At 37.1% G+C, this 22138-nt stretch overlaps 1 protein-coding gene across 1 annotated transcript in view; it reads right to left on the bottom strand.

Moving 5' to 3' along the window:
- Positions 1 to 5181: 5181 nt before the first annotated feature.
- LOC126210572 (uncharacterized) overlaps positions 5182 to 22138 on the bottom strand; it is a 73587-nt gene continuing 56630 nt past the window's right edge. The window contains exons 3-4 of the mRNA XM_049939837.1: positions 21457 to 21555; positions 5182 to 8984 (exon numbers count right to left, since the gene is read on the bottom strand). Coding sequence (XP_049795794.1) covers positions 7254 to 8984; positions 21457 to 21555 — 1830 coding nt within the window. The 3' untranslated portion in view covers positions 5182 to 7253. The remainder of the gene's footprint in view (positions 8985 to 21456; positions 21556 to 22138) is intronic.

The following is a 22138-nucleotide window of genomic DNA, read 5'->3' as shown; positions in this document are numbered from 1 at the left end:
ATTCGTTTAAGTCTTAGATGAATAGTGGCACAATCTGACCCCACGATTGGGTGAGAATTTTCCACATCAAAAGCTGTACTCTCCTCGCGAGACAAAAATTTCGTTGACCCACATCCTGCAAGAGGATGTACGTAGCAACGTTGCAGCGAAACGTGAAAGCCATACAATCAATTGTTTCGAATGTGTGTAGAAAAAAACCATAAAATTTGGCACATTCTGACCCTATTTGGCGGTACGTAAATCGTTGAGTTTGTAAGTATAGTACACTGCTCGCCATTAGAAGTGTAACGCCGGAAGAAGTAGCAGATATGTGAATTTCACTTATTCTGTGCAGACATCGCAGTCGGAAAAATACTGGATATAGTTTGTAGCTGATATGGACCCTGTACATCTACAATGTGTCCATACCTTGCAAGCCACTGCGAAGCGGATGGCAGAGGCTACGTCCATTTGTACCAGTTGTCAGGGATTTTTCCCGTTCCTTTCGCGTATGGGCCACGGATATAATTACTATTTACATGCCTCTGCGTGTGCTGTAATTAATGTAATCTTTTCCTCACAATCCCTGTGGGAGCAATACCTAGGCGGCTGTAGTGCACTCCTGGGTCCATCACTTAAGGTTGCTTCTAGAAACTTTTCCAGTATACTTGCACGGGTCGGTTTGCAATTCTCTTAGGACCGGTTGTATGAACATCGCTGACTGGAGATCAAATTTGACATTAGATCAGCAACTGAACTACGTTCAGAACTAAGCTGTAATGTATAACGCTAAACTTTGGTCCAACGAAGCAGGTTCGGACCTGATCTAGGGTAGCACCTAACATGCTAGGCAACAGGGCTCAAATCGGTTATCAACACGATTACTGCGCTTCGCGAAGGTGTCGTACTATAAGCATGGAAGCAAGTAAACAGAAAATGGGGTGATCCTCAAACTTTTCTCAGTGCGAGAAAGATTGGGCGACGGAAATTGTGTTTGAGCAGTATAAATATATAATTGAGTGAGAAAAGATAAAGTCACTGCGGCCAACAAGATAAGGACACGGAGAGAAGTTGCCGTTGACTATAATTCGCGTAACATCCGGACAAAGAGTGACTGGAAGAGTTTGAAAATGTGTTACGAAAGTTTTAAGAAAAGGACCACAAAGAATTTGCGCATGACAATGTATATTTTCAAGACGTACTTTCTAATTATTACGTCCCATTTTTTTGTATGTGGTATGAAAACTGGAGCAAAAACAGAGTCAAAACTTCTCAGAAAATGAAAAGGAAAGAGAAAATGGTTGCACTGAGTTAGTAAGAACGGCAGTGCACTAAAATGCTGTACTAACTTTACTCCGACAGTGCAACATGGCATATTTTGCACGGAAAATAACCTCTAATTACAGGTAGATGCGCAACACGCCACCCAGGATTCTGTTATAGTGTCAGAATCTCGTCACAAAAACAAAAGAACACGAAATGTTTTCGCTAAGAAACACCAGTTTTACAAGAGAAGATTACAATGCCTCGAGTGTGAACATAAAATCGAAATAATGTGCGTACTTGTAGAACTGAGATAAGAATGGAAACCCTCAAAATATCTAAATAAATTGAATAATTGGAACTTAAAGAAATGAAAAGCCGACCAGACTTTTAACCTAATACATTGTAAATTTTTCCAATCCTGAAACTTTTCTCAATCATTGCACTGTGAGTGCTATTACCTTCGTTTTCTGTTCGTATGTATCCTACTGCAATTTTATCGTGGACAGATTTTCATCCCAAAGGTATAAGAAGTGTTTTGTATACATTTTAATATTTGATTAAGGTTTTGAGACGAATTTGTCGTGTAAATGGTAGTTTATAATATTATTCGTGGTGTTATTGTTCTGATACAGAGTTCAATAACCAGGAGACAGAGAAGTAACTAGAACTAAAAGAAAGGAAACCAACACTCTTGTACATTTATTCCAATTTTTTAACTTCTTCTATGGATACGTTGTTAATGAATGTTGCCCTCACTGCATTATGACCGCCGTTGACTTCATGTTCTGGAGTTACTGGAACAGCTACATACACTCTCTTCTCCCAGCAAATACATTGTCATCAATTTCAGGCTCCTCTTCTGACGCGTTGGCAGCCATATTGTGCATCACGAATGCTGCAAATATTATAATTATATGCAAATGATTAGGTTTTCAGAGCATTCACACAAGGTTGGCTCCGGTGGCGACACCTACAACGTGCTGACATGAGGAAAGTTTCCAGCCGATTTCTCATACACAAATAGCAGTTCACCAGCGTTGCCTGGTGAAACGTTGTTGTGAAGCCTCGTATAAGGAGAAGAAATGCGTACCATCACGTTTCCGACTTCGATAAAGGTCGGATTGTAGCCTATCGCGATTGCGGTTTATCGTATCGCGACATTGCTGCTCACGTTCGTCGAGATCCAATGGAATCGGTGGGTTCAGAAGGGTAATACGGAACGCCGTGCTGGATCCCAACAGCCTCGTATCACTAGCAGCCGAGATGACAGGCATCTTATCCACATGGCTGTAACGGATCGTGCAGCCACGTCTCGATCCCTGAGTCAACAGATGGGGAAGTTTCCAAGACAGCAACCATCTGCACGAACAGTTCGACGACGTTTGCAGCAGCACGGACTATCAGCTCGGAGACCGTGACTGCGGTTACCCTTGACGCTGCATCACAGACAGAAGCGCTTGCGATGGTGTACTCGACGACGAACCTGGGTGCACGAATGGCAAAACGTCATCTTTTCGGGTAAATCCAGGTTCTGTTTACAGCATCCTGATGGTCGCATCCGTGGTTGGTGACATTGCGATGAACACACATTGGAAGCGTGGTTTCGTGTCCGCTATACTGGCGTATGAGCTGGCGTGATGGTGTGGGGTGCCATTGGTTACACGTCTCGGTTGCCTCTTGTTCGCATTGACGGCACTTTGAACAGTGGACGTTACATTTCAGATGTGTTGTGACCCGTGGCTCTACCCTTCATTCGATCGCTGCGAAACCCTACATTTCAGCACGATAACGCACGAACGCATGTTGCAGGTCCTGTACGGGCCTTTCTGGATACAGAAAATGTTCGACTGCTGCCTTGGCCAGCACTTTCTCCAGATCTCTCACCAATTGAAAACGTCTGGTCAGTGGTGGCCGAGCAACTGGTTCGTCACGATACGCCAGTCACTACTCTTGATGAACTGTGGTATCGTGTTGAAGCTGCATGGGCAGCTGTACCTGAACACGCCATCCAAGCTCTGTTTGACTCAATGCCCAGGCGTATCAAGGCCGTTATTACGGCCAGAGGTGGTTGTTCTGGGTATTGATTTCTCAGGCTCTATGCACCCAAATTGCGTGAAAATGTAATCACATGTCAGTTATAGTACAACATATTTGTCCAATACCCGTTTATCATCTGCATTTCTTCTTGGTGTAGCAATTTTAATAGCCAGTAGTGTATTTCTGCTCATGAGACGACGGATGCTGTAAGCAGTTTCATCGCTATTTAATTTATTGTAAATCTTTGGAGGCAACAAATGCTTCAACAGTTGATGGACTTAAGGTACTCTGTCCTGCTGGTGTAAAAGGTGAGAGGGTCCTGTCGATGTGCATAGATGCCAGCTGCATACGTGTTGAAGGCGGGGAAATCGCTTAATGTATTTTATCCAAACCTAGTGCATGTTACATGTACGGCTCATACATTGCAATGAGTGGCAGGGGCAGACATCATTTCCCAGAAGTAGATGCACTGATATCGCAAGGAGGCAGGTTTCCTTGAACTGTGCTTATCATGTACATCCCTACAAGCAGTAGCTACTGCCTGTGGAGCCAGTGACACGGTAAAAAGGTGGGCAGCATGGACTGAAGTTGTGATTTTCTACAGTAAGCGCTTCGAAGCTGTGAAGACAGTGACGGAGAAATTTTCTTCTGATACTGCAGTGTCTGTCAGTGAATCCTTGTCAATATTGAACTGTTATAAAGAGCGCAGTTCAGTTTCATAGATCGCAAGATCGAAGATGCAGTCTCGAAAGCCAGTGTTGCACCAGCTGAAGTGGGTGGTGTAGTTTCCAGTAAACTGCAACACATGCTGAATAAAACCCCTGATTTTTTTAGCTAGTCAAGCTTCTTTAGTGACGAAGTTGTACAGCCCCCTGAGAATATTATTTCTAGCATAATCGCTCTATATAAATATGCACCCTCGACTTCTTGAGGAACTGAGCGATCTTTCTCCATTTATGAAAACATATTGTCATAGACATGACTATGCATGGCAACAGAACATTTGGAGAAGAATATTATAGAATGAGATTTTCACTCAGCAGCGGAGTGTGCACTGATGTGAAACTTGCTGGCAGATTAAAACTGTGTGTCGGACCAAGACTCGAACTCGGGACCTTTGCCTTTCACGAGCAATTGCTCTACTCTACCAACATTTTTTTTTTTTTTTTAATCTGCTCGGGGCGGACGTCGCAAGGCACCCGTTTCAGCTCGTCATTGATCCATTAACTTTGTTTTTTGGTTACAGAGGGCAGCTAACTCTCTGACGGAACACGCTGAGTTACCGTGCCGGCAAAATTATGATGATTAGGACTACACAGCACTGAATCCCTGAGTGGAGAAAATCTCCGATCCAGCCGGGAATCGAACCCGAACTGAGCTACCAAAGCACGACTCACGCCCCGTCCTCACAGCTTTACTTCTGCCACCTTCCAAACTTTACAGAAGCTCTCCTGCGAACCTTGCAGAACATGCACTCCTGAAAGAAAGGATATTGCCAAGACATGGCCTAGCCACAGCCTGGGGGATGTTTCCAGAATGAGATTTTCATTCTGCAGCGGAGTGTGTGTTCATATGAAACTTCCTGGCAAATTAAAACTGTGTGCTCTACCAACACTTGCCAGCGAAAGGCAAAGGTCCCGAGTTCGAGTCTCGGTCCGGCACACAGTTTTAACCTGCCAGGAAGTTTCAAGAATATTATAATTAACTGTGCATCCCGTTCCAGTGTAACTTAAATGCTTCAAGAGGCGACACTTGTACTTCAGTATTTTGTAGCAGGAGTGAAATGGTTAAGAATTAACATACTTATACGACTAGCCTACCTGCGAACTTGTATTTTGTGGCAAATGAAACAAAAAGAAATTTTAGCCTCTACATATATTTTCTTCAATACATGTTTGTTTACATATTTCACAAATTTTAAATACACGTTTACTACATAATACTTAATTTGATACTTCAAAGGTGGTGTGATTGATAAATTCCCATGAAAAAACGGAACATTGTTGTTGCACCTTAATGGTTGATAAGCTTGGTATTTCCAAGGATCGTATAAAGAATTTCAACAATGTACAGTGCACAGTTCGTTGTTGGCAGCCATATGAATTGGTCAGTGAGTCGACTGCGACTGAAAATGGAGAAAACCGAGTTTTATGCTGTTATAAACATTTTCATTTGAAGGGCTTGACTGCTGTACAAATCAAAATAGAACTGGCTAAAGTTCGCGCGACCTCCACACCATCATCGAAGACCATTTACTTTTGGATTTATGAACTTAAACGTGGTCGGACGAGCACCAAAGACGAAAGACGCTGTTCAACTGAGGTCACCACAAAGGAACTCATGGACAAAATCCATGATGTGGTAATGCAAGAGCGCCGGATAAAAGTTCGTGAGATTGCTGAGACTGTAGGTATCTCCACTGAGCAAGTGCGTAATAGCCTGCGCGGAGGAGTGGCTGTGAAGAAGCTGTGCGCGAGGTGGGTGCAGCGGTTGGGCACAGTCCACTAAAAGCGTATCCAGCACATTATTTCAACACAATGTCTGACTATTTTTAATACCAGTAAGTAAGATTTTTTTCGCCGATTGGTCACTGTTATTGAAAGCGGGATCCACCATTTCACACCAGAGTCGAAATGGCAGTCAAAGCAATGGACAAAGGCTGGTGCAAGCGCACTAAAGAAGGCAAAGACAATTTTGTCAGGTGGTGAGGTGATGGGATTCTCAGGAAACAACACTCATAGACCATTTGGAAGAAGGCAGAACCATAACTGGACCCTATTATGCTTCATTGTTGGATCGTTTGAAACTTGTGCTTGCTGAAAAAAATGTCAAGGTTGGCACGCAAAGCCGGCCTGTGTGGCCGAGCGGTTCTAGGCGCTTCAGTCTGGAACCGCGCGACCGCTACGGTCGCAGGTTCGAATCCTGCCTCGGGCATGGATGAGTGTGATGTCCTTAGGTTAGTTAGACTGAAGTAGCTCTAAGTTCTAGGGGACTGATGACCTCAGATGTTAAGTCCCATAGTGCTCAGAGCCATTTGAACGATTTTGGCACGCAAAAAAGTGGTCTTTCACGAAGATAATGCTCCATCCCACACATCAGCGATGACGATGAGGAAAGGGCATTAACTGGGCTTTCAGTTGGTTGCTCATCGACCCTGCTCACCAGACTTAGCTCCAAGCGATTTCCTACTGGTCCCTAACTTGAAACTTTGGCTTGCTGGGAAGAAATTATCGTCAACGAGTATTTTGCAGAGTTTGACAGAAAATGTGGTGTCACCACCAGACACCACACTTGCTAGGTGGTATCCTTTAAATCGGCCGCGGTTCGTTAGTATCCGTCGGACCCGCGTGTCGCCACTGTCAGTGATTGCAGACCGAGCGCCGCCACACGGCAGGTCTAGTCTAGAGACTCCCTAGCACTCGCCCAGTTGTACAGCCGACTTTGCTAGCGATGGTTCATGATTACATACGCTCTCATTTGCAGAGACGACAGTTTAGTATAGCCTTCAGCTACGTCATTTGCTACGACCTAGCAGGGCGCCATATTCAGAAATTAGAATGAATTCTGAACAGACAAAATTGTGAATCATGTACTGTCAAGAGCGTCGTTCAATATTAATGGATTAAAGTTAAGTCTCAAACTAATTACGTCCGCTTTCTGAATACTCATTCCTTGTCATGTTCCAGACCTCACGTCAGTATAGTTCTTCCCTCCTCACGCCAGCCTGCGTGAGCTAAAACGCATGCATTTCGGCCTCCCTTAGTAACACGGTGTTGGCTCTTCTGCCAACACACTAGAACCTATTTTTCCGATGGGATGAGAAAGGTGGAGGATCGATGGACCAAGTGTAATACCCCTCAAAGGAGAAGGAAGATAAGTCGGTTACGACACAAACATTTTTTCTTGCCTTTTTACCAGGTTTATCAAATCACTCTCGAACATAAAATCCGGGCTCTACTTATTACCCACTTCTATCTCCAAGACGTCGAATTTGTGGCAAGAGAACGTAGCAGCAGAGTGAAGCATATTGAGTTGTCTGCTCGTACAGCACAGTTCAGCGGTGCATCGCCACTTTTGTCTGTGGCCAGCGCATCACAGCCAGCATCTATGAGAAGCGCCACGCAAGCCAGATTCCTGGCAGACACGGCGTAGTGCAGCGCGGTTTTCCCTTGCTCGTCTCTGGTGCCCGAGTATGCGCGCGATGCCAGCAACAACTTGATACATTCCGCCGCACCGTCAATTGGTCCATCCTTGCTGAGAGAAATCGCCTTGTCTGACATGGCTGCATAGTGGAGTGCCGTTGCGCCCTTCTTGTCTCGTACATCCACATTCGATCCAACCCGTATGAGGAACAAAATGCATTGTGGGTTAGGTGCACGCGCTGCATAGTGAAGGGCTGTCAGGCCGCCTGCGTCCTGGATGCGAATGTCCGCGCCGGCGCGGACGAGGAGTGAAGCGCAGTCGGTATTACCGGCACGTGCAGCATAGTGCAAAGGCGTTGCGCCATCCTTGTCTGGCGCATTCACGTGTACGATGTCTCTGATAAGCAGCCGGGCATCTTTTGCGCTGCCCCGAGACGCAGCATAGTGCAAAGCTGTTACACCGTGCTCATTGCGGCTGTGCGGACGGGCGCCGGACTGAACCAGCAGCTCGATGACGGCCGTGGCGTTTTCCTCTGCCGCATAGTGCAGAGGGGTGGCGCCAGCTGTGTCGCGCACGTTCACATCTGCTCCTGCACTGACCAGCACCGAAGCGCATTCTGCCCCACCTTTATGTGCCGCATAGTGTAACGCCGTCTTACCGTGTGTGTCGCGTACCTTCAGAGACGCTCCAACATCGATAAGTAACTTGGCGACGCCTGCCGCATTCGCTTTTACCGCGTAATGGAGGGGTGTCTTGCCGAAGTTGTCTTGCTCGTTCACGGCTGCACCGCTACTAACGAGCAACCAAACGCATTTTGCGCTGCCCTTGTCCGCAGCATAGTGCAAGGCCGTCATTCCGTCTTCGTCGCGAAGATGCAGTCGCGCCCCGGCCTCGAGCAGTATGTTGACCACATCCGCGACCTTTCCTCCCCCTGCGTAGTGAAGAGGAGTTGCACCAAACCTGTCCTGCCTGTGTACACTCGCACCTTTGCGAACGAGCAACCGAGCGCATTTGACGCTTCCCTGGAGCGCAGCGTAGTGCAGCGGTGACATTCCATCGTTGTCGCGCGCCTTGAGGTCTGCACCAGCTTGAGTGAGCGCTCTGGCGACCTCGTCAGCATCTGCTTCCGCCGCAGTGTGCAGTGGTGTCGCGCCGGTGTGGTCCCGAACGTCCAGCTCTGCGCCGGCGCTTACCAGCAGCCGAGCACATACCCCACTGCCCTGGCGCGCGGCACAGTGCAGAGCTGTCCGTCCACCGTCATCTCGGGCCTCCAGAGACGCACCAGCCTCAATGAGTAGCTTCACCACGTTCCAGACTCCAGCTTTCGCTCCGTAATGCAGAGCACTCTCTCCATTTTCGTCCTGGACTTCGAGATCTGTACCTGCACGTATGAGCTTTCTGGCTTTCTCTTCGTCTCCATTCTGTATTGCACTGTGCAGTTCTGTCCTTCTTCTCCGAGACTTGCTCTTGTGATCTTTGGTATCCTCAGAGGCCTCATTGTCCACATCCGCACTTCTTCTTTCTGGGCCACTGTAGATATTCCAGAGCATATTCAGCACCTGAAAAACACCATATCTCAAAAGACACTTACTACATAAACCACATATCTTTTAGAAAAAGATGTGAATCATAACCAGATAAATTATGTAAATAGATACAAAATTAGGTTGTTGTAGTTTTAAATTACAACTATTACATAATGAAGCAATATATTTTCCAGTTGAATGATTATGAAGACGAAATTTTCATTCTTTTTTGTATAATGACATATACATAGTGTACAAACTGTAGATTTATGATACATTTTATATTCATCAAGTGTAAGTGGTTTCATTTCTTCAATTTCTGAATATATTTTTCCAATTTCTTCAACGTCTTGTTTTATACATTCTATAAATTTTTTATGACAATTTGGTCCTCTATAAACAACAGAATATTTATAATTTCCATATATATATTTAATATAATAACAAAATCCACTTGGTTCATGTCTTTGATAAACAATTTAAAAGATGGGTTACTCATGAACTTTTACCGTCAATTAGAAGACATGGAGAACATAAAATTAAAACTTTTTACAAGGATCGAATAAAACATAAAGATAATTGTATAGAACAACTAAAAACATTAAATAAATTAAACACAGAAATAATTCAATTGAAAGTTGTTCAAATTCAAAATTTGATAGTAACACTTCATATTTCTTCAGAAATAATAGGTGAAAAAATGAAGAAATAAATAGTTAATTACAATATGCAGTTCCTAAAAAATTAATAAAAAATTAAGACCAACATTCATTCTTTTAAAATTATTTGATGATGAATGTGAATATACCTATGTAAAATCGAAGATAATCCAAATTGTGAAGAAATGTTAAGATTGAACTATAATCCTAATTCAATATATCGGTATCAAAGCATGAAAGAAAATTTAAGGATTGTCTGTCATCTGGAGTATTTCAATATTTTGAATAACTATACACAAGTACAGTTGATTAATAATATAATTAGTCTTCATCAAACTGAACTATTATAAAATTACTTAATCATTATTTACCCAACTATTGTGTGGATTATCAAAACCTAACCATTTAACATAATGTTTATCATCTGTCTTTTTTAAAACTTTTCAAGTAAGTACACATCTGGATATTTTGTTTTCTGTAGTTTTTGATAGTAAAAATTACCTTTTATATCTTTTAATTTATATGTAAATGGATTAGAATAAATAACATCTTCAATTTCAAGTATTTCTGTTGACCAATTAACTGTATATCCTTTTTCAAAACGACTTTTAAGTTTACTAATTCTAACTTAACACCTTTTTTAAATTTAGCTTGCTCATTAATACACTGTTACTTATTTTTAAATTTTTTTCATTTACTTCTATTGGATTCATTTTGATTGTAGAATGTTTTGCATTTTTATATTTATCAATTAGATCTTTAACTAAATTTAACCATTTATAATTTCCTTGTAAAGCAAATTTCTTCCACATCTTTTCTTTAAGTGTTCTGTTAAATCGTTCAACAACAGACGCTTTTAATTCTCAAAAAGTTGAATAATGTTTAACGTTATATTTCTTCATGAATTCTTTGTTATAGAATTCTTTACCATTAGCCATTTTGGTTTTCTATCTACAAAAATTTTTTCTAATGCATCAACTACATTCTTACTTGTTTTTTCTTTAATAGGAACAGGAAACACATATTTTGAAAAAACATCAATAGTGTCAATAAATATTTATAGCTTTTATTTATTTTTGAAGTTCCTTTTAAATTACCTAAATCTATTTATACTAGATCAGCTTACATAAATCATCTATATTAAAAGAAACAACATTTCTTTGTTTAAAATTCTTTCTAATTGGTTTATGTAGTTCATTAATTATATTTTCACAAATATTATTATTATTAGTTGTTACTCTGTGTTGATTATGTGTATCAGTAAACTTTTTACACTTCAAACAATAAATATGAGAGTCATATGAAGTATGATTTTCCATTTATATGGATAAAAAAATTACTAAATTTAAATTATTTCACCAAGTACAATTATATTTACATCTACAGGAACAGTTTAAACAGAATCTTACAATTTTACAGTTATAAACTTTGATTTGTGTACCATTATTGATTGATTATTATTATTATTTATTTGACATAGGTTTTTCAGCTACACTTGCTGTTATATCAAAATCATCAAAGTTTAAATCACTTTTATATATTTACCAATAGTAATAATCCTTTTAAGTATGAAATCGTATTCAAAATTGTACATTTTATGTTCACCACCTGTCACAAAGGTAAATTCCATTATTTGTTTACCATACACATTTTCTTTAAGATTAATTCATTGTTTTAAGTATGGAGTTAAATCTACTTTTGAAAAATTATCTGAAAATGCTTTTTCTACTTCGTTTTTGGTAAAATAATAATTGAACTCTGTTAAAAATGCTTGTGTATTCAGTTTTATAACGTATTCGATTTCTAAGTATTGTTTGTTAACTACATTTTTGTCTTCAATTGGATCATTTCATTAGCAGCTGTTCTATTTTGAAAACCAATATATCATTTAGTTATTTTAAAAATAACATTAATAACTTTTTGAAATTGTTTAATTGCGTTAGTTACCTTTGGATCTATTGATGATTGTAGTTACTTAATAATATTTCAATTCTTCAATATTTTCAATTTTTTCTAAATTTAATGTAATTTTATTAATTAATTGTTGACTTTGTTTAAATAAATGGATCTTCCAAAAATGCCCATTTATTAAATCCTAAATCTTGTTAAAATTATAAGTATCATAAAGCAATTTTATAACAAATATACATAAATGACCACATATTAATTCATCAAAATTTTGAATTCTTTCAGTATTGTAGTATAATTCACTTTTTCCTAAATAGTTAACTAATTGTTTTGGTATATTACCACCAAATGAATCAAAAACAAATTTTTTACTTCATTTTTATAATAACAAATTCAATGAGTATCAGGATTATCAGATGTATCTAAATTCACTATACCATATTCAATTTAAAATTGTTTATTTGGTAATTCATCAATCATGTATACAAAACGAAAGTTTTTAATTTTTAATTGTTTAATAATATCTTCTATATCAAAATTACTGAATGCATTAGGATATTTTGCAATAACTTTTTGTAATTTTTTGTTTTTTTTATTCCAGTTCCAGCTTTCTTTTGCATTTCTAATTTATGCCTTTTCTGTTCTTCTAATTGTTTATCAGCTTTCTTCTTATTTATAACTGCATTTCCAATTGCTGCAGATCCACCAGCCAAAGAACCAATTGTTGCTAAATAAGGTAACACAGCAAATAATAATGGTAAAAATCCGCCTTCATGTTGTGTTAGCTGTATACCATCTTTCTATTTTGTTAGATATTCAATAATTTTTGAAAAACAGGAATAGCTTATCTGACAAGTAAATTTGCACCAACTTTCTTTTCTTTTTTCCTTTTTTGAACATCTGTTAAGAATGGTTCAATTCCATTTAATTGTTCATATTTTAACTTTAATTTCACTGATGACCTCCTATGTTAAGTCCCATAGTGCTCAGAGCCATTTGAACCATTTTTAACTTTAATTAAATGACTTTGCTTTAGTTTTGCCATTAGGTAGCAAAATATAATTAATTGTAAAGTTATTCATTTATATAGTTAAAATTTTAATAAAGATTTTTTATATAGTTTTAAGATTTTTATAATCCCCAACGATTTTTATCAACAACAATTCCCATTCCTAATTTTCGTTTTCCATACATTATTTCTCTAATAGCTGTTGCTGGTACTTTTTCACCAAATGAAGCATCATCTGCATACATTCTTTCTTTTGCAGTTAAATGTAGTTCATTATCAAACTCATGCTTTTTTGTAAATCATTATTATCTCTATAAGCAATATCATGTTTTTTACAAGCTTCATCTAATGGATTTATTCCTTTATCACCTTTATCCAACGTTTCTTCTAATTGTGTATCTGTACTTCAATTATTATAACCTGGAAGATGCATTTCAAGTGGTAATTTGTTAATTAAAGTATTTGCTGATCCTTTTGCATATATATCACTTTTCCAAAGTGTATGTGGAAGATTATTTAAAAATCTAATGAAATAATTAATTACTTTTGGATTATCAATAATAAAATCTCTAAATATATTTGTTAACATTTGCGGAATACTAACTTTTCATTATGATAATTTTTATTTCCAGATAATTTTTCACCATGAATTACTGCTAATCTATCAATTGTCAAACATCATTCATCCAAACATATTCGATTGGTTTATCTGAATATTTTTGAACTAATCCTTGACCCATTTTCTTAGGATCCGATTTTTTAAATTTTTTCCTGTATTGGTTTGATTATTCGTTTATATTTCTCACTTCTACTTGATTTACATTTATTAGAACTTGGATCATTATTTTGATATATTGCATTTGTTAATATTAAGATGTCTTCATAATTCTCAGATGCATTTGTTTCATGTTCATCTTCAACATTAGTTTCAGTCAAGAGTTTCATTAAGTTGTCAGTTGCTTTATAACTTTTTCGATTGATTAAGATGATGTCATTGTTAAATTTAACTTCAGAATATCCTATATAGTGTTTGCCATTTTCAAACCGTAATCCAAAAACTTTATCATTGATAGAACCAATATACTTTGTTATTTTTCAACAATATATGTCGTTTGAGGTAAAATCTTTTTTTTACTCAATTTTAGTTTCTCCATTTCTTCTATAATTTTCAATGTTTCTTCAAGTCTTTTTCGTGTTTTTGGAGATGGACTTTCAGTATTAAATAACCTTTTTTCAAATGGAGAATCTGAAGGAGTTGATGGAATACGAAAAATATCATCCTAATTTTCTTTATAGTGGTAAGGAACCATTTCTTTTTCAACTTCTCTATTTTCATCAATTGCTTTTCAAACATTATCACCTAAAACTTCAATAACTTGTTTTACTTTTCCAATAGCATCAATAACAGGTTGATCTTCCTTTTTATATTTCTCATATTCTGCTCTTGGTTGCTTTTTCCAAAGCTTAAATTGTTCTTTTAATTCTTCAGCTTTCTTCCTATTTTGTTTAGCTTTTTTAACAACTTTTTCATCATACTTTGCAAACATTTATTAAGGACGAAAAACATTAGTTATATTTATGTTTGACATTCATGTTTACATTTACTTTTACGATTATGATTATGTTAAATGTTAAATTTAATGTTATAGTTAATGTTAATGTTTTTGTTTAATGTTTACATTGTTAAGAAATGTTGTATTTTATTTCTAAATTGACCTTCATTTGGTTTTCTAGACATCTATTGTGAAAAATCCAAAGTCATCATTCCAACATTTCATACACATTTCCTTAAAATTATCAAACTTTAAATCTCCACCAATATACTCCTGGTAAATATGATTTAAATTTGTATCATGTTGTCTAAATATATTTAATGAATTTAGATTGTCTCTAACTAACTGTTTTGGTATTTTTGAATAAGTTTGAGCTAAATAAAATAATCTATTCCTTTATGTGTTACTCTAGTAAAATATTCTCTTACAATATTTTGATTTTCTAAAATAAAATCTTTCAAATCCAGCAACTGAATTTTCTTCATATTCATCTAACTGAATAATTTCTTCATTATTTTCAATAAAACTAACAATGCTTTCATTAATTTTATCTTCAAGTTTTTTACATTGTTTTATAAATTCTCGATACTTTGGTTGTTCTAAGCTTTTTGAATAAATATATAAATGTTTAATTTTACTCCAATTTAACGATCCTCAAGCTAAAATAAAATATCAATCATTGATGCTGTTTTTCCACAACCACTTGGTCCAATAATTGCACACCTAATAGAATTTGGTAAAAGTTTACCAAGTTTGTTTTTTAACTTATTTTCTGGAATTTTTACTTTTGGTTCCCAATGTGTTTTGCTCATTTATTTAATAATTTTTTTAGTAGTAAATGAGTAGTTTATTTCAACTTAGTGTTAAATCTTCAATACATAGATAAAGATTAACTGTTCCAATACAAGATATTAATGCAACTTTTTTAACACCAAATATTACAACAAAAATAATAAACTTTATTGTGATGGAGAAACGATAGAAATTCCTGTAGGTCCATATAGTTTTAAAAATTTTAAAAAATTTATTCATTTGAAAAAACGCAAATAACATTTATGCAGATGAAATATTAAACAGAATAACTAACGAAAGTTATGTAAAATTGGTTGTGGATATAGAAGATAGTATTGGAGGTTTACTTGGTTTTAAAAATGAAGTTGGTTTACCTAATGAAAAAGCTGTAGCTAAAGATGTTCCTAAAATAATTTCTTTTGAATTAATAAATATAAATTTTAATCTTGCTGATGGAATGTATGTAAAACATAATGATCATTTTCATAAAGAAACTAATATTTTTGCTTCTTTTAAACATAATAAGGAGTTTGGTGGATCAATAATTTATGAACCAAAATATCCTGTAAATGTGCCTATGTTTGATACAATTCAAGTTTTAGAAGTTACTATATCAGACAAAATGATAATTTAATTGACTTTAATGGTGCTACTGAAACAGTTATTTTAGAAATATCTTAATAATTTTTTCCTTAATAAATATGTAATTGCTAAAACAATCATGAATAAAATTGAAAGTTATCAGTTTTACTGATTCCCTGCGAATGAGAAAACTAAAAATAATTTAAATGTTCCTAACAAAGATACAGAAATTGAAATAAATATTGGTTGGCTTCATCCAAATCATGCACAATTATACATGAAATTTAGTATCATTGGAAATGATGGAACAGGTTATCCAACTTATGATGGAAAATCAAACAAAAATTTAATTGATAATTATGTAACAAAACTGTTTGACTTTGTAACAATAAAGAAAGCAAGTAATATTTTATCTAGAATTGAACATCCTTCTATTTCTACATTAGTTTTGCTACGTCTAACTTCATCTGTTACTGACAAAATAAGTTTAGAGGGACATATAATTAATACAGGAAAAATAAATAGTAAAAGAAATGAAGTTCTTTATCCATTGTCATTGCTTGGTGGATTATTTAAAGATTATAAAGAAATTAAGTGGGAAGGAGATTTAACTGTAATTTTTACATGGTGTTCATCTTCTGGAGATGTAATTCTTCGTTGGGCTGATAAAAATGATGATGGAATTGAAATAAAAGATACTCTTCCTCAAGAAGATGAAATTGTTATAGACTGTATGGAAATTCGTGTACCTGTTGTTAAATATGATCCAAATTACGAACTTGAACAACGTGAAAATATTCTTAAAAGTACAAAAATACCTGTTGTTAAATATGATCCAAATTACGAACTTGAACAACGTGAAAATATTCTTAAAAGTACAAAAATACCTATTTCTTTTTATGAACTTCAAACAGAAGAAGTTGCTGGTTTATCTAATAGAAATAGTTCTGAACTAGAGTTTACAAATTGCTATAACTCTACAGAATTTGATGTGTTATATTTTGTTTTTGTTGTATTTCAGACAAATCGTAAAAACAATCAGTTCGTTGATTCATCATTATTTGTTCATGTTAAACTACAGAATATTTATTTAAAAAATGGTAGTAATGAAGTTTCTCCTCAAGAAATGTGGAATATTAATCCGCTAAATAATTTTCTAAAACCATATGATGAATTTTTAGATTTTAAACGAATTACTTTATTAAAATCAGATATTGATATTAGTCCATTTAGTTTTATAAATAATTATCCAATTTATATAATTAATATGACACATAGAAAGTATGTTGTAACTACACAAAAAACAACTATGAAACTTCGTGCAACTTTTAATGTTAAAATTCCAAATATTAAGTAATCACACTTGTTTATGTAATTATGTATGGCAAAAAAATTCTTACATACGATGCATAACATAGATTACTTACTGAAAATTTTTAATTATTAACATTTGCTTCTATATAAATGAATTAAAAACTTTAAAAATTTATAAAAGTGTTAACTTCATGCTTATACACATTTCTGAAACATTTTAAGAAAGATTGAAAAAATAAAAAATCGAAAATTTTAAATATAATTTACATTTGTTAACTGATTCATTTTAATTATTTACTTTTGTTAACTAATACATTTTAATTATCTACTTTTGTTAACTAATACATTTTAATTATTTACTTTCATTCACAATGCGTTTTTTTTTAAATAATGTACTTCGTTAACTAATTCATTTTATTTATTTTTTTACGATCACCTATGGGAAATGTATGTAAAATAAATGATTTTTATTATATACTATATCTGTTATTATATTATTTTATTATATTATATTATTATTAGATAAAAGGGAAAGTAGAATGATTTTGTATGTTCTGGAAAATTAGATCAATTTTGTGAAAAATAAAAAATGCGATTGTTAACTAGTCATTTTTTATTTTTTTAAAAATTGAGTAAGTGAGCCAGAACATACAAAATCATCCTACTCGCATGTTTGTGTGGATAAAGTGGTCAATCTACCAGAGGTTCATATGTGGTGTGGACTATCATCTAGGGTCTTAGTAAGACCCTTTTCCTTTTATGCTACTGCCATTGGAGAAGTGTACATAGAAATATTACGCACATCAATTTTGCCAGGTATACGTGCACTTTATGGAGCTGATGAAGAGGTCTTCTACCAAGAGGATGGGGCACCACCACACTACCACCTAGCCATACGAGCTTTCTTGGATGATAATTCTCCAGAGCATTGGATTGGATGAAGAGGTCCCATTGAGTTCCCTCTATGGTCGCCAGATCTAACACCTATGGACTTTTACTTCTGAGGAACTGTGAAAGATAATGTCTATCGACGTAAGCCACGACGCAGGAGATTACAGCGACATGTGTTGTGATCTCCACTGTAACACTGACTGACGTACTTGCGACAACCGCTCGTCGTTCTGTTATGTGTATAGCCACCAACATTGAACATTTTGGACATTTAAAGTTACCATGTGCTAAACTGAAGGCTGTACAACATGTGTGACCAGTTATTAAATGTCAAATAAACAAATAAGTAACACTTTTCATTCCTTAAAGTGTGTATACATTTTTCAAGTGGACTCTGTAGAAGCACCCAGAAAGAGTGGGGGAAAAGAAATGAAACTTCACGGACTGAGAGGGTATGAATTCTCATTCCAGTCATTATCAAATTGTGTGAAATTTGTGTACTTATATATACTGCAAAGTATATAAATTTGTAAAGTACTTATATATACTGCAATTTTGGAGTTTTTGGCTCAGTTCCAGTTCTTGCAGAAAAATAACAGTGAGTTAAGAGCATGGGTCCATTCTTCTGCTTTTCTTTTTGCATATTGTGTAGAAGCTGACATTTTGCTTACAGTAACTTTGACACAGTTAGGAATAACAGTTAGCCTGCAAAGACTGTGATCCAGTATACATCGGACAGACATGACACTGAAAACATTTAAGAGCAGTGAAAAGATGATAGCACACATTTCACATATGCAGACCATCTCATTATAAACGACTACCTACCCTGTGGCGTAGAAACAGACCTTCAAATCCTAAAACATAGTAACACCTTGTACCAAATTTTAACAATAGAAAAAAATACTACATACAGAAAGCAATCACACAGGGCAAAAAATTTTCAATGACCAAACACTGCTATGCACCAAAATAGTATTCAACAGTCTAAACGAATTACTGGAAAACGCAAAATAAGATACACCCACATCCACCCCCCCACACCCACCCACCCACCCACCCACCCACACACACACACAGATATATATATATATATATATATATATATATATATATATATATATATGCACAGACATGACTAACCTCATGCCAACCACACTGATGAGAGGCAGTGCTAGGAATAGGACACTGACCATTTACACACTATTTCCTGCTCCAGCTGGAGGATCCAACAACTCTGTGATATTTCTAGTGTGTCACTTTCATTTCACCATGTTTTAGCTATGTGTGTTAATTATATACAAACGTCACAGCAATGTGCAGTTTGGCTGGAGATCTGTCCACTAGCCCTGTCGATGCCAACACCAGTGCATTTGAATTTCTGTGACAGGCCTCATCCCTAAAGCAGGGAGGGGAAGTAAGCATCCTCGGAATGTGTAAATCACCGAGGGAGCTTAACATTTTTGTTATTCAGTTTTTACTGTCATAGTCTATTGTAACACATGATGGCAGTTTTTGCAATTTCTAGATGGGTTTTAATGTTCATTGGTGGACAAGATCAAGATATGGATACCTCTTTCTCTCATTTCTCCAAAAACGCTCACACAAAGTCTATACCGTAGCATGCCATACAAAAACACTGAGGCGCTGCTGTTGCTGAGGTAAGACTACATATTTGTGTGGGTGGCCCAGTGCCAGTAGGAGGCATAAAAATATGAGCAGCGACATCCGGTCCACAGTCCATTAGTGATTGTTGTTGCATTGCATGAATAATGGTGTTTTCTCTCTGTTTTGGTGAAATGAGTACACATCACCGCTTATACGATGGTGTGAGATGGAGAATCGTCAGTAGGCTCGAGGCAGGGCAGTTCTGATCTCAGGTTGCAAGAGAACTGTATATAACAACGAGCGTGATCTCGAATTTGTGGAAGCTGTTTAAAACCAGTGCGACAGTGACCAGAAGACCAGGACAGGGTTGCTGAGAGCCACAATGCCTAATGACGACCGATATTTGATGCTTTCAGCCAAGCACCAGAGGATGTCTACAACAGCTGCTCTCTCGTGACCCTGCTGCTGCTGCCACAGAAACATTAGTTTCCAGGAAGACAGTTGCCAGAAGTCTCCATGAGACAGGGCTGTATGCCAGAAAACCGGCCATGTGCATCCCATTCACACCTTCCCCCAAAAGAGAGCATTTTCAATATTGCATACAACACAGACAGTGAACACAGCCTAAAATGGCTAGTGTTGTCTTCACGGAGGAGTCCAGATTCAGTCCACAACCTGATTCTTAGTGAGTCTTCATATGGAGGGAACATGGGACATGACATCATCCTCACAACATCACGTGAAGGGACACATATGGTGGTGGACATGTGCTGATTTGGTAAGGGATCATGCATCATACCCACACTCCACTCCATGCGTTTGGCAGTGGTTCTGTGAACGCCCACAGGTGCAGGCAGGAGATCCTAAAGTCCCAAGGGCTACCTCTCAGTGATGCTGTTGGCCCTCAGTTCATCTTTATAGACGACAACACAAGACTGTACAGGGCCCAACTGCTCAATGAATATCTGCAAAGCGAGGATGTTCACCATATGGCTGGGCCACTAAATCACCCGACCTGAATGCTATTTAACATGCTTGGGATGCCCCTGGGAGGGCAGCTGCAACAAGTCACCCCCCCCCCCCTCCCGCCCAAAATCATTCAGGAGTTAAAAAATGCTCCATAGGAGGAGCGGGCGTGACCTGACCAGGCACTCTTGCACTCGCTTGCTAACAGTATGGCCACTTGTGCATGCTGTGTGTCTCTCCGGAGTGACCACATATCGTATTAGCCACGTTTTCACAGCCATTATGCAACCTCTAATTTGGACATCATTGGACAATTGGCCATTACTCATGCTAATTAGTAGCGTTTCAATTGTTGTTATGTACAAATGATTGTCATACAATAAATTGTGTCCATACTTATTTTCCTTTGTGGCTCTCCAGTATTTCCCACATTATTAGGGTAATGTTACCCATCTCTCAATTTTGTCCACCATCGTATTACAAGCAAATCTGCGTGCGGTCTCAGCCATCGTCCTACGCCCCTCACACGAGATTGTGATGCTGATACCTCGTTAGGGTGCTGATGATCATGCTATTGAGCACCCCACATCCGACAGCACCATCATCGTCATCCTGAAGTGCTAGTCCAGCAAAGTATCCAAGAGAACGTGTGTGAAGTTTGAAAGGCAGGAAAGAGGAACACCCCCATCTCTGAGGTTTCTCTTTCTAAATGGGACCTACAGAACATTATGCACGAATATATGAATGAACTAATGTAGGTAAGTCATGCATTATGTCTGGATATCTGTGCCCTCAAAAGCCAAGAGTTTGTATTCAAATCCTGGCCTGACACACAGATTTAATCTCTCAGAGAGTTCCATACCACTCTGCTACGGAATGGGAGATTCACTCGGATGGAACCACCTCGGGTTGCCGGCCTAGCACTACCGTTGAACTTATCCTGTCACTATTGTAAGAACGACAGAATGCTGAGCGGCGTCACCCATTTGAACCTGCACAGAGGCTCCTTCGCATAGGTGTCTACCATATTTCCAGTTGGCTGATAACCCAAGAAGATGTAATGAGGCGAATCACTCGTTTCACACAAAATGGTGCTGTTACGTTATGGGTACTGGGTGCTTCAATCATTCATTTTAATAAAGATCTTTAGTTCCTATAAGATACGGCAGTTAGAAACATCGTGGATTAGCTGTGAATGAGTTTTAGAAATAAATTATACTCACCTTCGAATGACCGTATTTTTCTGCAATTCTCACAAGCAAATCCTGTACAACAGCACTGACCCTCAAGCCGCTCTTCAGCAGGAGCAGAGACACAGCATCCTGTGAAGAACAAAAGCCTGCAGTAAACAAAATGCCGAATTCTTCATGCTAACAGTAATCAGTTTAAAAATAATGGAGCTAAATGTAGATGAGAAATTGGCTCATACAAACTTTTTCATTTGCAGTAGTGACAAAACCGTTAACTACATTCGATGCCATTCTTCAAGTAAAAACCGAAGTTACAAATCGAAATAGATGAAACAAGCCAATGTCTAGAACGCAAGACACGGGACAAATAACACTTCAAAACACACTTACAGTTAAAAATTTTGTTTTATAGCGTAGAACATGCTTGAAATCCACTAAAATAAGTGTAATAGTCTGGTACGTCGATGGCGTTGCTGTTGCCGTCATCTTCAGTCCAAAGGCTGGTTTGACGGAACTTGTCATCCTAACTCGTTCAAGTCTTTTCCTATGTGCATATCAACTACATTTTACATCCATTTGAATCCGTTTATTTCAGTGGAGCCTTTGCATTCCATTACAGTTTTATGTCTCAGAATGTTTACTATAAAAAAAATGGCTCTGAGCACTATCGGACTTAACATATGAGGTCATCAGTCCCCTAGAACTTAGAACTACT

Source organism: Schistocerca nitens, chromosome 10 (genome assembly GCF_023898315.1).
Source record: "Schistocerca nitens isolate TAMUIC-IGC-003100 chromosome 10, iqSchNite1.1, whole genome shotgun sequence".
Lineage (NCBI taxonomy): Eukaryota > Metazoa > Arthropoda > Insecta > Orthoptera > Acrididae > Schistocerca > Schistocerca nitens.
The sequence above is the reverse complement of the archived record's forward strand: the minus strand, read 5'-3'. Positions and strand labels throughout refer to the sequence as shown.